The sequence below is a fragment of the Sminthopsis crassicaudata genome, chromosome 3, assembly GCF_048593235.1.
Source record: "Sminthopsis crassicaudata isolate SCR6 chromosome 3, ASM4859323v1, whole genome shotgun sequence".
NCBI classification, from domain to species: domain Eukaryota; kingdom Metazoa; phylum Chordata; class Mammalia; order Dasyuromorphia; family Dasyuridae; genus Sminthopsis; species Sminthopsis crassicaudata.
Window position 1 is genome coordinate 254740856 of NC_133619.1, and position 18339 is coordinate 254759194.

At 32.6% G+C, this 18339-nt stretch overlaps 1 protein-coding gene across 1 annotated transcript in view; it reads left to right on the plus strand.

Moving 5' to 3' along the window:
- TMPRSS2 (transmembrane serine protease 2) overlaps positions 1-15576 on the plus strand; it is a 98107-nt gene extending 82531 nt beyond the window's left edge. The window contains exons 14-15 of the mRNA XM_074300487.1: positions 1314-1466; positions 13376-15576. Of these exons, the coding sequence (XP_074156588.1) occupies positions 1314-1466; positions 13376-13387 (165 nt within the window). The 3' untranslated portion in view covers positions 13388-15576. The remainder of the gene's footprint in view (positions 1-1313; positions 1467-13375) is intronic.
- The last annotated feature ends 2763 nt before the right edge of the window (positions 15577-18339 follow it).

Sequence of the window (18339 nt, forward strand, 5' to 3'; positions counted from 1 at the left end):
TGTATCTAGGTTATATTGTAACACATGTAAAATGTATGGGATTGCCTGTCATCGGGGGGAGGGAGTAGAGGGAAGGGGGGATAATTTGGAAAAATGAATACAAGGGATAATATTATAAAATATATATATATATATATAATTTTTAAAAAAAGAAATGCTAAAGATGCTTTAAAAGAAGAAAAATAATTTGAAAGCATCAGAAAGTGAAATGTGGTAATAAACTTTCCCCCCCCCCCAGGTGATATGATTATAAATTTGGAAAATATTAAAGATTCAATCAAAACATTAGTTGAAATAATCAATAAAGTAGTGGGATATAAAATAGATATATCATCAGCATTTTTATGTCACTTACAAAATCCTTCAAGAAGAGATAGTAAGAGGTACTCCACTCAAAATAACTATAGACAGTATATACTTTCTAAAACCCACCCAAGAACTGCATAATTGTAAAACAATTTATAAAAATAAATGAGATTTAAATAATTAGAGAAAATTATGGAGTCTGACTTTGTCCCCACTACTCTCAGCCCTTAAATACCCTATCATTACAGTATACTGAGTATAAGCCAATCTAGAGTGATTATATTATTATATCAAACTAAAGTGATTAAATCATATTAGATATATGTGAACTAGAGAACCATTATCTCATCAATTCCACTGAGCTAACACTTTGTTTCAAGTATACTTCTCCAGAGTTCTGACCCTCTACAGTAAATGAACTCATTCAAACATTATCAAGAAAGTATGTAGAGAAAGGATTACTACAGAATCCTAGAGGCCATACACACATGGTAGTCAGGACATGGATGATGATCCAGCAATAGAAATCAAAATGATTTATTCTACTGGAACAGAGAAAGGCATAACAGAACAGTGTCATTGAAAATCCCAGGAGGAAGGAAAATCTGGGAGCAAGTGGAGAGCAGTATCAAATGCTATAAAGGTGATGCAGGAGAGCTCATTGCTGACACTAAAGGCAATTTTAGCTAATCAATTTGAGAACAACGGCAAGTGAAAAAATGAAGGAAATGAATACATACAACTTTTCCTGAAAGTTTAACTGTAAAAGAGAGGAGAGCTGTAAGAAGGGAGAAAGGTAGGTAGGTAGAAAGTCTTCTAAAGCAAAGATTTAAATTTGGGTTTTTTAACTCCCAATCTAACATTCTTTGTCTTGCATTATCCTCCCTATTCCAAAAACTTTCCTCCTTCCTTCCCCCTCCCCCCCAATTATTTTTCATGTATTCATATCAAATATTATTTTTTCTTTGGATTTTGTCCTTTTCTATAATGTTTTTGGTTGTTTTTAGGGTGACAGTGGGGGTCCTTTAGTGACTGAGAAAAATTCAGTGTGGTGGTTAGTTGGTGATACAAGCTGGGGATCTGGATGTGCCAAGGCAAACAGACCTGGAGTTTATGGAAACCTGACAGTATTTACAGACTGGATTTACCAACAAATGCAGGTAAAATTTCTGTTTTGTCTTACATTCATTAAATATATCATTCCTTCCTTCTTAATTTTAAAGCTCTTACATATGCAACATACATTAAAACAGTTCTAAATAGCGAATTCTTAGCAGTAGGAAATGTATTTTGGACACCGAGGTCCTTTCTCGAACTAAATTGCCAACCATTCTAACTCTTCTGAAGAAAGCACAATTCCACTGGATTGGCCACATTGTTCAGATGCCAAAAAAAATTATTTTATGGAGAATTCATATAGGGCCAGTGTTCACAAGGTAGTCAGAAAAAGTGATACAAGGACAATCTCAAGGTTTCTCTTAAGAACGTTAGAATTGATTACATGACATGGGACTGGCACAGGACCACCCAGCATGGTGTGTGGTTGGAATCTCTGTCTCTGCACAGGTTTTGGAAATTGGGAGAGTAACATAGACCCAAATGGCCAATTAGGAAATGTATTTGGCTTTCTGTGTTCTCATCACAGAAGGTGCTATGCTCTATATCTGAAGCAGAATTGAATTAGCCCAAAGGAAATGTGAAATATGCAAAATTAGAAAAGCTACCCCAAATGATCATATGAACTATTTGTAACTGACCTGTGGCAGATCATTCCAAAATCATATTAGTTTGATCAGCCATAGTCGGAAATACTATAACTCGACTCTAACATAGTGCTGTCATTTTGGTTCTCTTCCAAAATGAAGGACAACCCTAACTTACATCAACACAGACCCAAATGGCTAATTAGGAAATGTATTTGGTATTTTTTCCCCCTAATAATAGTGATATTAGTTGGAATCCATTTTTCTAGTCTCTGCACAGGTTTTGGGAGATAAATCAAATTGATTATGTCATCTATCATGTACTTGAAAAGCCTTTTCTCTGAGACCTATCGGAGAAAAAAACAACCACTACTTCTTGAAACAATTTATTTTGGGTAGCTCAAGTGATTTGAGTGTTTTTTTTTTTTTTTTTTTTTCTTCTAGTACTTCTTGATCCTAGCTATGTCATTTCAGCTCAAGCAGTAAAAGTCTAATCCTATTTATATATGAAAACCCTTCAAATACTTGAAGATAAATATGATCTGACCTGGGTGAAGGACTACCACTTCCTCTTTTGCACACTGTTCTTGTCTGTGTAACCTGGGATTCCATGAGTTTTTTTTGGATGCAAATGACTCCTAATGACCTTAAAGTTCACTAAAAATCGTAAGAGCACTTTAAAAAAAAAAAAAAAAAATTTTTTTTTTTTTTTTCTCAAAAAGCACATTTCATTTGACAAAAGTCATTTCTGTATTCCTTCTTAGAGTACTTTCTCTTGTAACAAAAAACATCCATGAAACAGAATCAACATAGTGGCCACATCTGATATATCATTATTCTCCTTGGAGATATCCCCAGGGAGATATGCTTCTTTATCAGTTCTTCAGGACCAAGATTATAGTTACAGATACTCAGAATTTGGTTTCCTTTTATTAATTTTTCTCTCCCATTTTCAGCATTTTGTTTATCAAGTATTGTGACAAAGAACACAACTTATCCTCTGAGAATACAGAAACATCAGTAGACATAGTCACAGGTAGATTGTTTAAGAAAAAAAAAATATCTTTGAACAGAACTTGAAGAGGTCTTATACCTGCAGAAAAGCAGCTTATTTCTGTCTAGATTAGTTTATTTAGCGGTTATCTCCATTTTAGGCTTGATAGAGAACATTATCTTTGTTTAGCACACTTTAGGATTATGTCTTGAGGTAAGACAATCTAAATTCAAATCCAACTCTCAGACACTTATTAACTGCCTGATTCAGGGCAAGTCTCTTAATCTTTATTTGATTTAATTTTCTCTCTGTAAAATGGAATTAATCACAGCACCTACCTCCCATGCTTGTTAGAGAATCAAATGAGATAATTCACACATGCTTAGCACAATGACCCTCGCATAATAATTGCTATAGAAATTCTAGCAATCAATTTTTGTTATCTTTATTATCTTCATTATTATTATACTCCCCCATGCCAAAAGATAGATGGTTGTTGTCTTTTTTGCCTTCACTTATTTGTTGTGTTCATTTTGTTCTACTTATTTCATTCTTAGTTCTCATATATATGTAAAATAATTATTATCCCATTTTCCTGCTATAAAATTCCTGTTACAGAGTTTCTATTACACAGTAAAGTTCCATTACATTTTCTTACTATAACTTGTTTAGCTATTTCCATTCTTTGCTTTTATAAACAATGCTTCGGTGAATATTTTGGTAACTTTTAGACCTTTCCTCAGACCTCTTTTCCTCAGATATTTTATGTTACATTTCCTTTGTCTAGCTCTTCTTGCACATGTCTTGTTCTAATGAGTTAGTTTTTCTCATCTCAGTTGCAAGACCCTATATTCATCAAAATAGATTATTTAAATGAGCATATATTTTATAGTGACTGAGAAAAAGTTTTAAATCTGAGAAATTTGGAATCATGGAGTAAATAACCTCAATAATAAAAATGGAAATATTTGTAATCAAAACTGTAATTTCTTTTACACTTTAAAATTTATAGCCCACAAAACAATCCTGTGAACTAAGTATTTCAGATATTATCCTCATTTTTCAGATGTAGAAACCAAGCCATATTTGTCCTTGGTCATACAGCTTCTAAACAGAACCCAGATCTCCTATTTCAAGTACTTTTCAAGTCACTGTATTTTAAATTTATTGAGTAATTGTGAAAGTTAACCCAGTTGATAAATTATTGATGACATATCCCTCATGAGAGAATACTGAAAATAGGAGTTTACTTTTTGGATAAACATGACAAATATCTAGCAGTGGCATTCAAGTGATTGAATTCTAAGTCATATTCACAATTTAGTTATGGTTCTACATTTTAAATTTGAATAAATGGGGCAGTAAACATTAAAATAAGCTTTCCATGGCTATTTTCCCAAATGAAAAAATTTCCATTAAAGAAATATTTATATGAAAGTAGTTTTTAGCATCCCTCCTATTTTTATACATCCCAAAGTTTGTCTGGGATTTTATAGTAGAATATCAGGATGGAGGGATAAAATATTGGAATTTTTAAAATACAATACTATTATATACCTTTTAGGCTAATTTTTGAGCTTAATTCACCTTAGATCATATAGTATTATTAAAATTAAAATTTAGTACCAGTTCTAAAATAGTGGAAACCAACTTGGAATATTTTATTTTAGTGAAAAGCTAAAATAATTCATTTGCTTTATTCTTATTTATATAATTCAAGAAAAGACTGAAGAAAGACATTGAATAGCATTAAACCAGATAAGGAAATTTAACTTTCCTTACTCATGGAGTAAGGAGAAAATATATATATTTTTTTAATTTTTAAAAAATTAATTTTATAATTATAAATTTTTTTTGACATTACAGATGCATGGGTAAATTTTTTTACAGCATTATTCCTTGTACTCACTTCTTTTCCGAGTTTTCCCCTCCTTCCCTCTACTCCCTCCCCTAGATGACAGGCAATCCCATACATGTTACATGTGTTACAGTATATTCTAGATACAATATATGTGTGTAAAACCAAGTTTCTTGGATTCAGAAGGTAAAAGTAACCTGGGTAGAAAGACAATAGTGTAAACAGTTTACACTCAATTCCCAGTGTTCCTTCTCTGAATGTAGCTGATTCTGTACATCATTGATCAACTGGAACTGAGTTAGATCTTCTCTTTGTTGAAAATATCCACTTCAATCGGAATATATCTTCATACAGTATTGTTGTTGAAGTGTATAATGATCTCCTGGTTCTGCTCATTTCACTCAGCATCAGTTCATATAAGTCTCTCCAAGCCTCTCTGTATTCATCCTGCTGGTTATTTCTTACAGAGCAATAATATTACATAACATTCATATACCATAATTTACCCAACCATTCTCCAATTGATGGGCATCCTTTCATTTTGTAAGGAGAAAATTTTAAATCATTCTTTTTGCTTAGCAAATGAAATCATCACTGTTATTCCCTCCACTATCCTGAAAGGCAATTTTGATCCCTCCTACCTTGCTCCCCCCAACACAGCAAGAAATCTGATATAGATTATACATGTAAAATTATGTTAAACATAATTCCATATAAGTAATGTTGTGAAAGGAGAACCAACAAAAGAGAAAAACCAAAAGAAAGGAAAAAAAAATTTAGTGAAAACAGTGTGCTTCAATCTGCATTTAGATTCCACAGTTCTTTCTCTGAATGTAGATAACATTTTCCATGATAAGTCTTTTGGAATTGTCTTGGATCATTATATTGCTGAAAAGAGCTAAATATATTATAGTTGCTCTTTGCATAATGTTGATATTACTATTTACAATATTCTTCTGATTCTGCTCACTTCACTCAGTATTAGCAGATCATATAAGTCTTTCCATTTTTACCCCTGAAATCATCCTGCTCATCATTTCATATAGCATATACCACAATTTCTTCAGCCATTCCCCAGTTGATGAATATCCCCTTAATTTCCACTTCTTTCCACCAGAATAGAAGCACTATAAATATATTTGTACATGTGGGTCCTTTTGAAATCCCATTTTATTATGTTTTTGTGATCCAGACCTATTAATGGTATTACTGGCTTAGGAGGTATGCATGTTTTATAGCCCTTTGGGTATAGTTCCAAATTGCTCTCCAGAATGGTTGGATCAGTTCACAACTCCACCAAAGCATTAGTGTTCCAGTTTTCACACATTTCTTCAACATTTATCATTTTCTTTTTTTTATCATATTAGCCAGTTTGATATTGTTAAGTGGTACCTTGGAGTTCTTTTAATTTTCATTCCTCTTATCAATACTGATTTAGAACATTTTTTCATGGTTCATTATTTTATGGTTTATTTCGATTCTCACTGAAGATGCAAATATAATTATGATCTCATAACTTATATTAAGTTCTATTTTCGATTTAGATATATCATGGTAATAAAGCAATGTGATCTCAAAACTAGAAGAATATCACTTAACTTTTTAAATCTTAGTATATAAGTGTTGGAGTCCAGCTCCAGTAGTGAATTTAAGGGTATGATATGCAGGAATCAGATGAAGAAAAGTTCGATATAAACTCTTCAAATTTTATTGCTCAGAGAAACAAATATATATATACCTCCAATGCTTACAGACTTGGTATAAAATCTCGAAAACACAATCTACTGAGATGTAAATGACTAAGCCCAGATCTTGGTAACTTAGAGATGTAAATAGTTGAGATACACATAAGAGTAAATATATCATACCAATGTCTTCAAATACCTTTCTCCCAAATGCCTTTAGTCTTCATTGTGGGCTGTTTTTCCTGTCCTAAGATCAAAGGTAAGCCTTTGATACATTGTATAGTAGTTTTTGCATTTTGCTTCAGTCTTTAGGTTCCTAATCATTTATAAATATTTCTTTGATATTCAATAAGAAAAGGGAGGTTGGTGAGCCAAGTTACTGTAAGATTCAAGACCTAGAATGGATTCTTACCTCCTGGCCCTCTACATATAAGAATTTTGTTAGGGTAGGTTATCCTAAGGTATTTCTACTAATAAATGTAAAGGGCCATATGTGTAGTTCTATTTCCATAACTCTCCTTTGAACATCTCTTTGGCCATTTGAATTGTTTGTTCATAGAAGAAATAGATCTACTTGCATATGTCCTCTATGGTCTTGAAGCCATCAAAAGTTTTCTGGTTTAAAATTATATCTTTCATTTGTTAATAGAGATAATAGAATACTTCTTCAGGTAAAGTCAGATGAAGGAAGAGGATAAGATCTGGTTTTATGAAACCTACATCAGATTGTTTACAGTAGCCTAGAGAGAAAAGGTTTTTTGCACTTGTGAAGGCTATGTTAGAGAAAGTAAGAAAAACTAAGATGATTCCTTAATATAACTTTTAAAAATCAGTTGCAGTTCTTCCAAACAATTTGCAGGGGAAAAGTTGATTATGTGATTCTTCTTTTTTCCTTCAAACTACAATTTATTTGTAATTTTAAATTTTAATTTAATTATTTGTTTTAATACACATTGCTTTATGAATCATATTGGGAAAGTAGAAAAAAACAAAAAAGTGAACATAACATGTATTGATTTACATTCATTCTTCACAGTTCTTTTTTCTGGATGCAGATGATATTTTCTAAACAAAGTCTGTTGGGATTGCCTTGGATCACCAAGAATTAAGTCTTTCATAGTGCATCATCACACATTCTTGTTGTCATTGTGTACAATGTGGAATACCAGGAATTGGTTCTGCTTGTTTTGCTCAGCACCAGTTCATGTAAATCTTTCCAGGCCTTTCTAAAATCAACTTCTTTATCATTTTTTATAGAATAATAATATTCCATTACCTTCATATACCACAACTTATTCAGCCATTCTCCAATTGATGGGCATCTACTCATTTTCCAGTTCTTTGTTATTACAAAAAGAACTCTTACAAACATGTTTGCGCATGTGGATCTTTTCCCCTCCTTTATAATTTCCTTGGGATACAGATTCTGTAGTGGCACTGCTGGATCAAAGAATATGCATGATTTGATAGTCCTTTGGGCATTGTTCCAATTGCTCTCCCCAATGGTTGGACCATTTGGAAACCACTGGTTGTAAAATTTTCCCCCTAGCTTTGTACTTATGTTTTAATCTTGTTTCTGTTGGTTTTATTTGTGCAAAACCTTTCTGGAAAGCAAGGGATTACCTATCAGATCTTTGGAGAAGGGAGGAATTTATGATCAAATTACATTAAATCAGAAAGGCTTGGATAAGAACTCACTATTTGACAAAAATTGCAAGGAAAATTGAAAAATTTCTGAAACTCGGCATAAACCTACATCTCACATCCCATATCAAAATAAGATCAATTTTTGTCAAATAGTGAGTTCTTATTCAAGTCACAACTTAATAATTTGGTATTTTTTGTTGCTCTTTTTGGGTACTGAAGGCACTCTGGTTATAATCTAACCTCCAGAAAAAACTGTTTTTGTTGTTGTTGTTGTTGGACATTCAATAATGTCCAACTCTTCAAAAGTTCAACAGCTTGGATGTTATTTCAACATGTTAGAAAAAAAAGGAAATTTGAACTAGGGGAAGATGCTATATGAATGAAAATCTATGATAGATGGAGTTTATGGACATCCCTTAGTGCCCCATAGGCAGGAGTGTGCTAAAGATGTCTCTAACTGGAACTTTACATTTTCAATGTGAACATTTACTCCTTAAAAATTGGCAGACACTACAAAATCAGGGATTTTTTATTATCTCCACTTAAGAAAGTGATGGAGAGAATATTAATACAGATTAAACTTTAAATTTCTTTTTTTTTTTCAGAAATTCAGTAGTTAGAAATTTACTATCATAGCCCTCCTTAAACATTTAAAATTAAATATAGTCAAAACAAAACCTCCCCCAAACCTGCCTCTTTTGTAAATTACCTGACTGATGTTCAGTTTTAAAGCCCTTTAGGCATTGTTCTCCAGAATGGTTGAGTTAGTTCACAGAACAAGTGTATTAGTGTCCCAGTTTTCCCACATCTCCTCGGAGATCCATCTTTTTTTTGGTCATATTAACCAATCTGATAGGTGAGGATACTATTATTCTAACAATTTAGCCTTTCATAATCAAGAATAAACATCCCTTAACTCTGAAATCTAATCAGTTGTTGATCATACCTTCATGATATCTCTGATATTTCTTCATACACTACCACAGCCTCTTTCCTTTTTAAACTCTTTTTATCTCTTCTTTAAGCCAGCAGCCTGCAAAACCCTTGGAGGCTGGAAGATATGGGTGTCAAATCTGCCTGCCACCTGTTTTTTGTTTGTTTGTTTGTTTATTTGTTTTTAACAGCCCATGAACCAGGAATGGTTTAATGTAGTTTAAAATAAATAGCATTTTGAAATGTCTTTTTGAATTGTATTTACATAAATTGTACTTAAAAAAAAAAAATCTTGGTTCACAAATCATAAAAGTTTAGACAATGGGGTATATTTGGCCTTAAAACTGTAGTTTGCTGATCCCCACTCTCAACTGTTATAGTTTTCTAATTTATCTATGCCATTTCTCCTTTCTCCAGTCAATTTGTCAAACAGATTTTCATGAAACACAGACCTTATTATGTCATTACCTTATTTAGAAATGTTTAGTAGCTACCTGTTACTTCTAGAATACATACAAAATCCTTATACTGGAATGCAAAGTCCTCTACAATATGCCTTATATATATATATATCTTTTTTCTTATTTTATGTTACTTGCCTTCATTGACTATTTGGCCAAGTCAATATTTCTCCTGATTTTTTTTGATTTGTAACTTTTTTATCTTCTACCTTTACATTGGTGGCCCTTCTTCCCCTCCTTATATTTGGTATGCACTTTCTCATTCCTACCCTTAGCTTCTTTCAAAATAATATTCCTTTATTATCTCCTGGAAGCCTTTTTGGAAACAACTCCAGGTAGTGTTTTGTCCATCTTGATATTAAATTATATTACTTTTTAATATACTTTGATTTTATTTTCTGCATATGAGTTATATTCCCTCAAGGATTAGATTTCATTTTGTTTTTGACTTATCCCAAGTGTTTAGCACTTACACACAGTCTCCTCCTGGATGTTCTCTTTGCTCTAGGTTTTCAGGACACCATTCTCTCCAGGTTTCCCTCCTCCTTATATGATCATTCCTTTGTTTCCTTTACTCCAAAAAAAAAAAAAAAAAAAAAAATCTTCCTCCAGATTATGCCCTATAACTGAAGGTGCCCTCTAAAGTTCCATCTTGGACTTCCTCTTCTCTTTCTATCTTATTTCACTTGATTTCATCAACTCCCATCAATTTAATTAACATCTCTATGCAGAAGATTCTCAAGTGGACCTTTCCTGCCCTATCCTCTCTGCAGACATCCAATCATATTTTCATCTGCCTAGTTAGCCAGAATTGGGTGTGCAAAAAATATCTTAAACTCAATCTGTCCAAAATAGAACTCATTATCTTTCTCCCTTAAATTTTCTTCCCCTCCTCCAACCTCTACCATTTTCCTGATTTCTATAGAAATCCTTCCCCCCTCCCCTCCTCTTCTTCCTCTTCCTCCTCCTTCTTCTTTTTTTTTTTTTGCTGAGGCTGGGGTTAAGTGACTTGTCCAGGGTCACACAGCTAGAAGTGTTAAGTGTCTGAGACTAGATTTGAACTCAGGTCCTCCTGAATTCAGGGCTGGTGCTCTACACACTGCGCCACCTAGCTGCCCCACAACTATGTTTCTTTATGGTGTTTTTAATTATTCAAATTTTATTTATTTTAAAAAGTGAGATGATTAATAACAGACAAATGTAAAGAGAGAATCATTTGGATTAGATAATGTCTTAGATCCCTCCTAGTTCTAGAAAATATACTTTTAAAGTTCTGAATAAATTTGAGAAAGGGAAAGAGGTGTTGGTAAAAGTTATAAAGATAATTAATTGAAAAGATGGTCATGTGACAGCTGAAATGCTCAATTGGTACTCATCAGAATGAAATTGAGCACTGTCTATAACTTAGGTGAATCTTGTGGTAAATTAATTCACAAAATAACGTGACAAAATACAACAAAATTAACCACTTGATAATCCTTTTGTAAAAGCTGCACTGATTGCTAGTCTATCATTGAAATTTTGTAAGTCAAAATCCATAGTCATTACTCAGATTTATATGTCTATGCCATTATCTTTCATTTATTCCCAGAGTAGCACTGAATATGACTGGTAAATGATGGTTTTTATGGTAATGGTGATGTAGATATGATGAAAATCATGGTGATGGTGAATGAGGTTGGCCAAAGTGTCATCTAGTAGGATGAAACAAGCCAATAACATTCAGCTAACTGTTCTTGGTGCTAGTTGGGATCCTTCCATGGGTTTTGGTATAATCTGGCATACTTAATACTTTGCCTTCCTTAACTTCAGGCCTATTTGATATCAACTCACTTTAGGCTGAATCTCAGTATATTTGACTACTTTCTGGTTCTAAGGATAGGAGAAGATCTGGTCAAGGGATTATAATTACTGCTTATCAGTGGTTAATTATACCATATTGCTGTATTCTTCGAACTTCAAATTTATTGGGTCTCAAGTGTCCATCATTTCCACGAGTAATATATCCCTAAGATTATTATTATCATTATTATTTTTTTTTTTAGGCTGGGATTAAGTGACTTGCCCAAAGTCACACAGCTAGGAAGTGTTAAGTGTCTGAGGCCAGATTTGAACTCAGGTCTTCCTGAATTCAGGGCTGGTGCTCTATCCACTGTGCCACCTAGCTGCCCTGATCCTTAAGATTATTAATGAAAATATTATATTTTTCCATTTTCAACTGTGGATATTTTGATCTAACAGAAAACCAAGAAATTTTGCCAGACTTGGATTAGTGTAGAGAATAAAATAAACTATAATTAAGGTTCCATTGTTTTTTTTAGTGATGAATTTCAGTGATTCATTCTAATTGTTTTATTGTGGTAATTAAAGAGTCATCCTAAAAGTAATAAAAAATTAAGATCAGATCATACCTCTGACACATTAATTGGGTGAATTTCTTTCTCATTTTCCTCTAAACTGTTTCAATTGATGATTTCATCAATAATCAATTTTTAGAGTCAAGAAAATCTGAGTTCAAATATGGTTTCAGACACTTAATAGCTGAGTGACCTTGAGTAATTCCTTTAACTTCGATTTAATTCAGTTTCTTTATCTGAAAAATTGGAATAATCATAGCACCTACTACATCCCAGGGCTATTTTCAGAATCAAATGAGATAATAATTGTAAAGTGTTTATACAGTATCTTGCACATAGTAAGCAATTGGGAATAATGATGAATATAATGACAAAGATTCTTCTCAGATCTATTTATCCAGCCCTAATCTCTCTTGAAACTTTAACAGCTTATATTTTAAGCTCATGTCTAAAACAAAATTCCTGACATTTTCCACCAATTTTCTTTTTATAACTTTTAAGACCCCAATTACAATCAGTTTAGCAAGGTAAAATCATACTCCCTTCTCTATATTCTCTCCCTTCCCACTCAGTTTGTTGATTCTCTTTTCATAAAATCCAGGTATCAACCCTCATCACTATGTCTGGAGTTGGCTTTTAGTTGTTCTCTTTGCCTTAAAGCCTTTTCCTCTTCTTGTATATTCTCAACTTAGCTGTCAAATTGATTTTCCTAAACACCCCATTCAGTAAATTTCTCTCACCCCATTCAGTAAATTTCAGTAGCTTCCAGAATCAAATGTGAAGTCCTTTGGTGGTTAAGGGAATTCATAACCTGTCCTCTTACACCTTATTTTCCCCTTAGCCCCTCTCATACAGTCTATATTTAGTCTATACTTCAGTGACACTGTTTCCTTTCCTATTCTTCATACTGAACATGGTTGTCATTCATGCCTAGAATTCCCTTCCTTTTCATCTCTACTTTCTGACCTCCCTGACTTCAATTCTGTCTTCTCCAAGAAGGCTTCCCTAATGATCCTTAATGCTAACATCTCCTCTCAGTTGGTTATTACCTATTTAACTTGTATATATCTGCTTTGTAAGTATTTGTTTACATGTTGTCTCTTCCATTAGACTCTTGAGTTCTCTGAAAGGTAGGGTTTTTTGTTTTGCTTTTCTTTCTACCTTCAGCACTTAACATAATGCTTTTAGTAGTATTAGCTTAATAAGTGCTTATTAATTTGATTTGATGGCTCTATATTGGCAGAAGGAAGTTCTTCATTGAAAAGTCACTGAATCCCTTGAAATCATAGTTCTGGATCACTTTCACCAGCTGACCAAAAAAAAAAAAAAAAAAAAAAAAAAAAGTTTCAATTATCAAAGCCAAACAGAAGATATATTGATTTTGTTTTTTAAATTTTGGACTGATGTTTACTCTTTTACTGTTTCTTACAGGCAAACAGGTGATCGTTATGTCTTCCATCTTTGAAAATGATCAACAAGTGGATTTTCTGTACATTATGTATGGTTAGAGTTATGACAGGTTCTTTGGTTTTTATTAAATAGTTAATTCAGTTGTCCTTTTTATTTTTCACAGTTCTGTGCTAGCTATAGTCTTTTTTTTTTTTTTTTCTGATTTCTGACTCTCAACACAATGTATCTGAACTTTAAGTGTTATGTGTCTGAAATGAATGCCAAATATTTCTTGGAGTGTGGATCCTTGTGAATCAAACCATAATGGTTCATTAGCATATGACTTATGTTCATAATTGATAAACTCACTGATTGCACAGTAATGTTCTCTAATAGTCAAGATTTTATATGATACAACAACTGTGACTTTAACAAGATATTGATTAGAACTACTTGGCCGCTAATTGACTTGAAATTGAACATGATTCAGGGGAAGTAGATAAGCCTTCCCCAGTGAGAATGGGAGAGTACCCCAGCAGTACATTCATATGAAAGCCTGATAACTTTCTCAGAGGTATTTGTTAATTTGCATTTTTCTTTTTCTTTTTTTAGTAGCATTGTACAGTGTCTAGAAGTGAATGATTAATTTAATTGAGACACCTGGGGGAAAATCAGGGATGTTTTATTTTAATTATAGTGTTTTTGTTTTGTTTTCCATGTATACCTCTTTATTAATATGATTTTACTTTTGAAGCTTTAAACTATTACATCAATATTTGGCTATTTGGAAATACTATGTTGATGAAATTTGATGACTGAATATCTGAAACACTCCAGATTTGATTGATTTATGTTGGTAGAATGGTGACATCAATATCTTCTGGGGTTTTCCAAATAAATGGTACTGCTTTTAAGATGACAAAAAAATTATTGGAGGGACTGAGGAGAGGAGTCATACTAAAACAATATTGATAGAGTTGTGAATCTTTACAGGTATTTTTGAAAGTAATTTAGAATGAAATCCCCCAAATCTTTAAAGCATGCATATTGTTTCCCCAGCAATAATACTACTAGCTAAGCTTATACACCAAAGAGGGAAGGGATCTATAGTGCAAAGGAGTTTATAACAGCACTTTTTGTTTTAAAAAAGAGCTGAAAATTAGAGGTAATCATCAGATGGTTAATGACTAAACAAACTATAATTTTAAAAATCATGTAACAGAATATTATAATTAATTATGAAATTGATTCAGGAAAAAGAGGAGATTCACTTTAATGAACTATTGCAGAGTGAGATGAGCAGAACCAGTAGAATGATTTATACAAAGACTAAAAATTAGAACAAAAACTACTTTGAAAGATTGGTCAATGCATTGATTAGCCATGGCCTCAGAAGATAGATGATGAAACTGCTTTCATAGAGTTGATGAGCTATGGTGAAGAATAGACATACATTTTTAGAAATGACCAGAATGTGTGTTTTGACCATGTCACTAGATAAAAGGATTTTTTTTTAAACTGACATGAGGATGATAGTGATTAAAAAAAATTAATTGTAGGAACACTGATGAAGTATTTTTGAAAGTGGAAGTTCTCAGAGAAACACAAGTAAGCAGGACAGCTTTGGTACTAACATGCTGAATGTATTTTATATGTGAAAAACAAGTTGTTTTAATGGAGATTCATGGTTTCATGTATAGCCCACTTCTCCCCCCACCCCCAACCCCTTCTTTGTATATGGAATCCTCATTTCCTGGTGTTTGCCAAGTTCAAAATAACAAAATTTATATTTTAAATGGTGCTGAATTTGTGAAAGAGTTAGTTAATTGTTTTTAAACCAAATGTATACAATTAAAATACTTGTATATAAATTTCACCTTTTTTGTTCATCTCTTTCCTGAATGCCCTGATTCCAAGGCTTTTGAGCAATTTTGACTCTGTTGTACAACATGGAATCAAAAGTCATGAATATTGTTTGTTTCATGTTAAAATTTACTCTGTCTTTGTAATTATTTTCAACAAACACTCTTTGGGAATTTCCAAACAGTGTCTGGTACCACAAGATATCAGCCAATTGAGCCCAATTTCTAAAGGACAGATATCTGTAACAATTTTTTTTCCCTGAGGATTATTTTTATTTATATGTAACTGATAATTGTATATTGCATTTTATATTATTTTAAACAGCTGTAAAGTTAAATCACATATGATCTTGCAAATAAATTTTACTTTTCCCTCCTAAACATCTATGTAGTCTTTATATGGTAACAATTTGTTTTTTGGTATTTACTATCTTTCTTAAATGTACATTCTGTGATTAAATCAGGAAAAGAAGAGAGGTGCAGAATATTTGATCATCACCATCTGCAACCACTCATCTAGGGTCTAGGCCAATGTTACTTTTTCCCCAACTGTGTTAAAATTATCATGGAGAAACCTCCAATGTGATGATGGCAAAAGTTTGTGTTTTTTTTGTTTTTGTTTTTGTTTTTTTTTAATAACCTTTATCAGGTTTTGAGTAAAGAATTTTAAAAGTACAAATACTAACTTATTCAGTAAATTAAAAAAAAACAACTATGAACCAACAAAAAATTTAGTTTTTTTCATAATCTCAAATTTTAGGAAAGGAGGAGGAGCAACTTTGCCCAAATACTAGAATTGCACCCAGCCTTATAACCTTTGAGCAATATCTTCTGCCTATCAAGGGGACCATTTTTTTGCCCTCCATCCCCTTATAAGTCATTCCTGCTGTCCCCAAGAAGAGAAAGATGAATGGTATTTAAGGCCAGAATTACACACAACTTCAGAATTTATACATAACCATCTGTAATAGTTTTGAAGACTGAATTTAATCAGACATTAACTACTCCAATGCCTTCCATTGTTTTTCTTTTCCTGTACTAATAAATCACTTTTCATTTAGGAAAATTGTCCCTGCCCCCACCTCCAAATCTTTTACCTACAATTCTATTCAACACATGTCCCACATTCCAACCTTGTCCACTCTTTTCACTGTCTTGTGGAATTCCCATTTCATGAATGAACTCCCTTTTAGCCTGAATTATTTTGTCTCATGCTTTATCCATCTCATGGACTTAGCTCATCTGTAATGAGTCTGCATTCCCAACTATCCTTTCTTGCCCTGGCTGTATCATCATCTTTCACTATCTCTACATTTCTCTCTCCCTCTCTTTTCCTCTCTGTCTCTTCCCCTTTCTCTTTTTCGTCTTGGAGGGAAAATCAGATTATTCTTTGCCCTCTATTGTCGCTTCAAAATTCCAATTTTACTTGTCATTTAGACTTTTTTTTTTTTTGAAACTTATTAAATAAAAATTTTTTCATGACCAAATTATGTTGGTCACATTATATTGCTGATATGAAGTTGTTTTCAGTCATATACAATTCTTTGTGGCCACATCCGGGGTTTTCTTGATAAAGAGACTGTAGTGGCTTGCTATTTTCTTCTCGAGTTCATTTTACAGATAAGGAGATTGAGGCAAAAAAGTTTAAGGTTCTTGCCTAAGGTCACACAGTCAGTAAATATCTGAGGTCAGATTTTAACTCACAAAGATAAGTCTTCCTGACTCCAATCCCAGTACTCTATTATAGATATTGTCTATATTATTGTCTGTAATTGTCTGTATCAATCTTAAAATCATTCTTGCTTCTTTCTCAAGTAATTTACATTTCTCACTATCATTTTCTCATCCTCACCTCTTGCCTTTATATTAGGAAACTTTAATATGACAAATGTTATTTACATTTGATATTCTGGCATTCCCCTATCTAAAAATAATTATTTATCATTCAACTTATCCTACTACCTACTTCTAACTTCTAATAATACCTACTGACTCATAAATCTATATTTCACTCTCATTAAGATCTCCAATTTCTACATCCCTCAGTACTTTCTCTGATTTTTTTTTTTTCCCTGCTTCAATCTCTTATACATTTGTCTTATTGCCACTTATTTCCTACCAAACTCTAATACTGGGTTAATCACCCAATCTTCCTCCTTTGAACATACTCAGGAATTTCTAAACATAGCTAAGAGGAAATCTTGCAACGATATTGACTGGATACATTACAAATTGCTTATCTAACCTCAGCTGAGCTCTCATTGCAGCAAGACAGTGATTTTATTATTTCATAACTGATTTTATCTTTCTTTTCTGGAAGAAATTCCTCGAAATCTCTTCCCTTCTCAAGTCTCCCATAATGCCCCCTAATAAATGTCTCCAGTCCCAGAAACAAGAATTTTCCCCTTTACAATTTGAGGCCATTTCATATGACTTAACATTACTTTTCATAGTTTCTTCATCTCACAATCTTTTCACATTTCCTCTGTCTTCTATCTGACAGAGATGTGACCTTGCCAAGACCAATCCTTAACTATGAACATTTGATCCCATACCATAAAAGAATGGATGGGTGAGATTAAAAAAAAAAAAAAAAAAAGAAATTATTCCTTTAAAGATAATGACTGAAACAATATACCATGCTTCCATTTAGAATGCTTAGAAATTAAACATTCTGTACAAAATTATCTGATAATGTGCCTAGGTTTTCTAGACTATTGCATAATATATATAAATGACAAATATTGGACATTCATTTTTTAAAATTTGAGTTATGAATTCTTTTTCTTCTTTCTTCCCCTTCCACCATTCTGAGGCAACAAGCAAATCTATATAGGTTATATATGTGCAACTCTATGCAACATATTTCCACATTAATCATGTTGTGAAAGAAGACAGAAGCCAAAAAAAAAAAAAAAAAAAATCCCCACTAAAGAGAAAAATAGTATCCTTTGATATGCACTCAGATTCCATTAGTTCTTTCTCAAAATGGATATCATTTTTTCATCATGAGTTATTTGGAATTGTCTTAGATGATTAGAATGCTGAGAATAGTTATTTTGTTCATAATCATTTGTCTTACAATATTGATATTAGTGTATATAATATTATTAGTTATCTACTCCACTTTGCATCATTTAATAT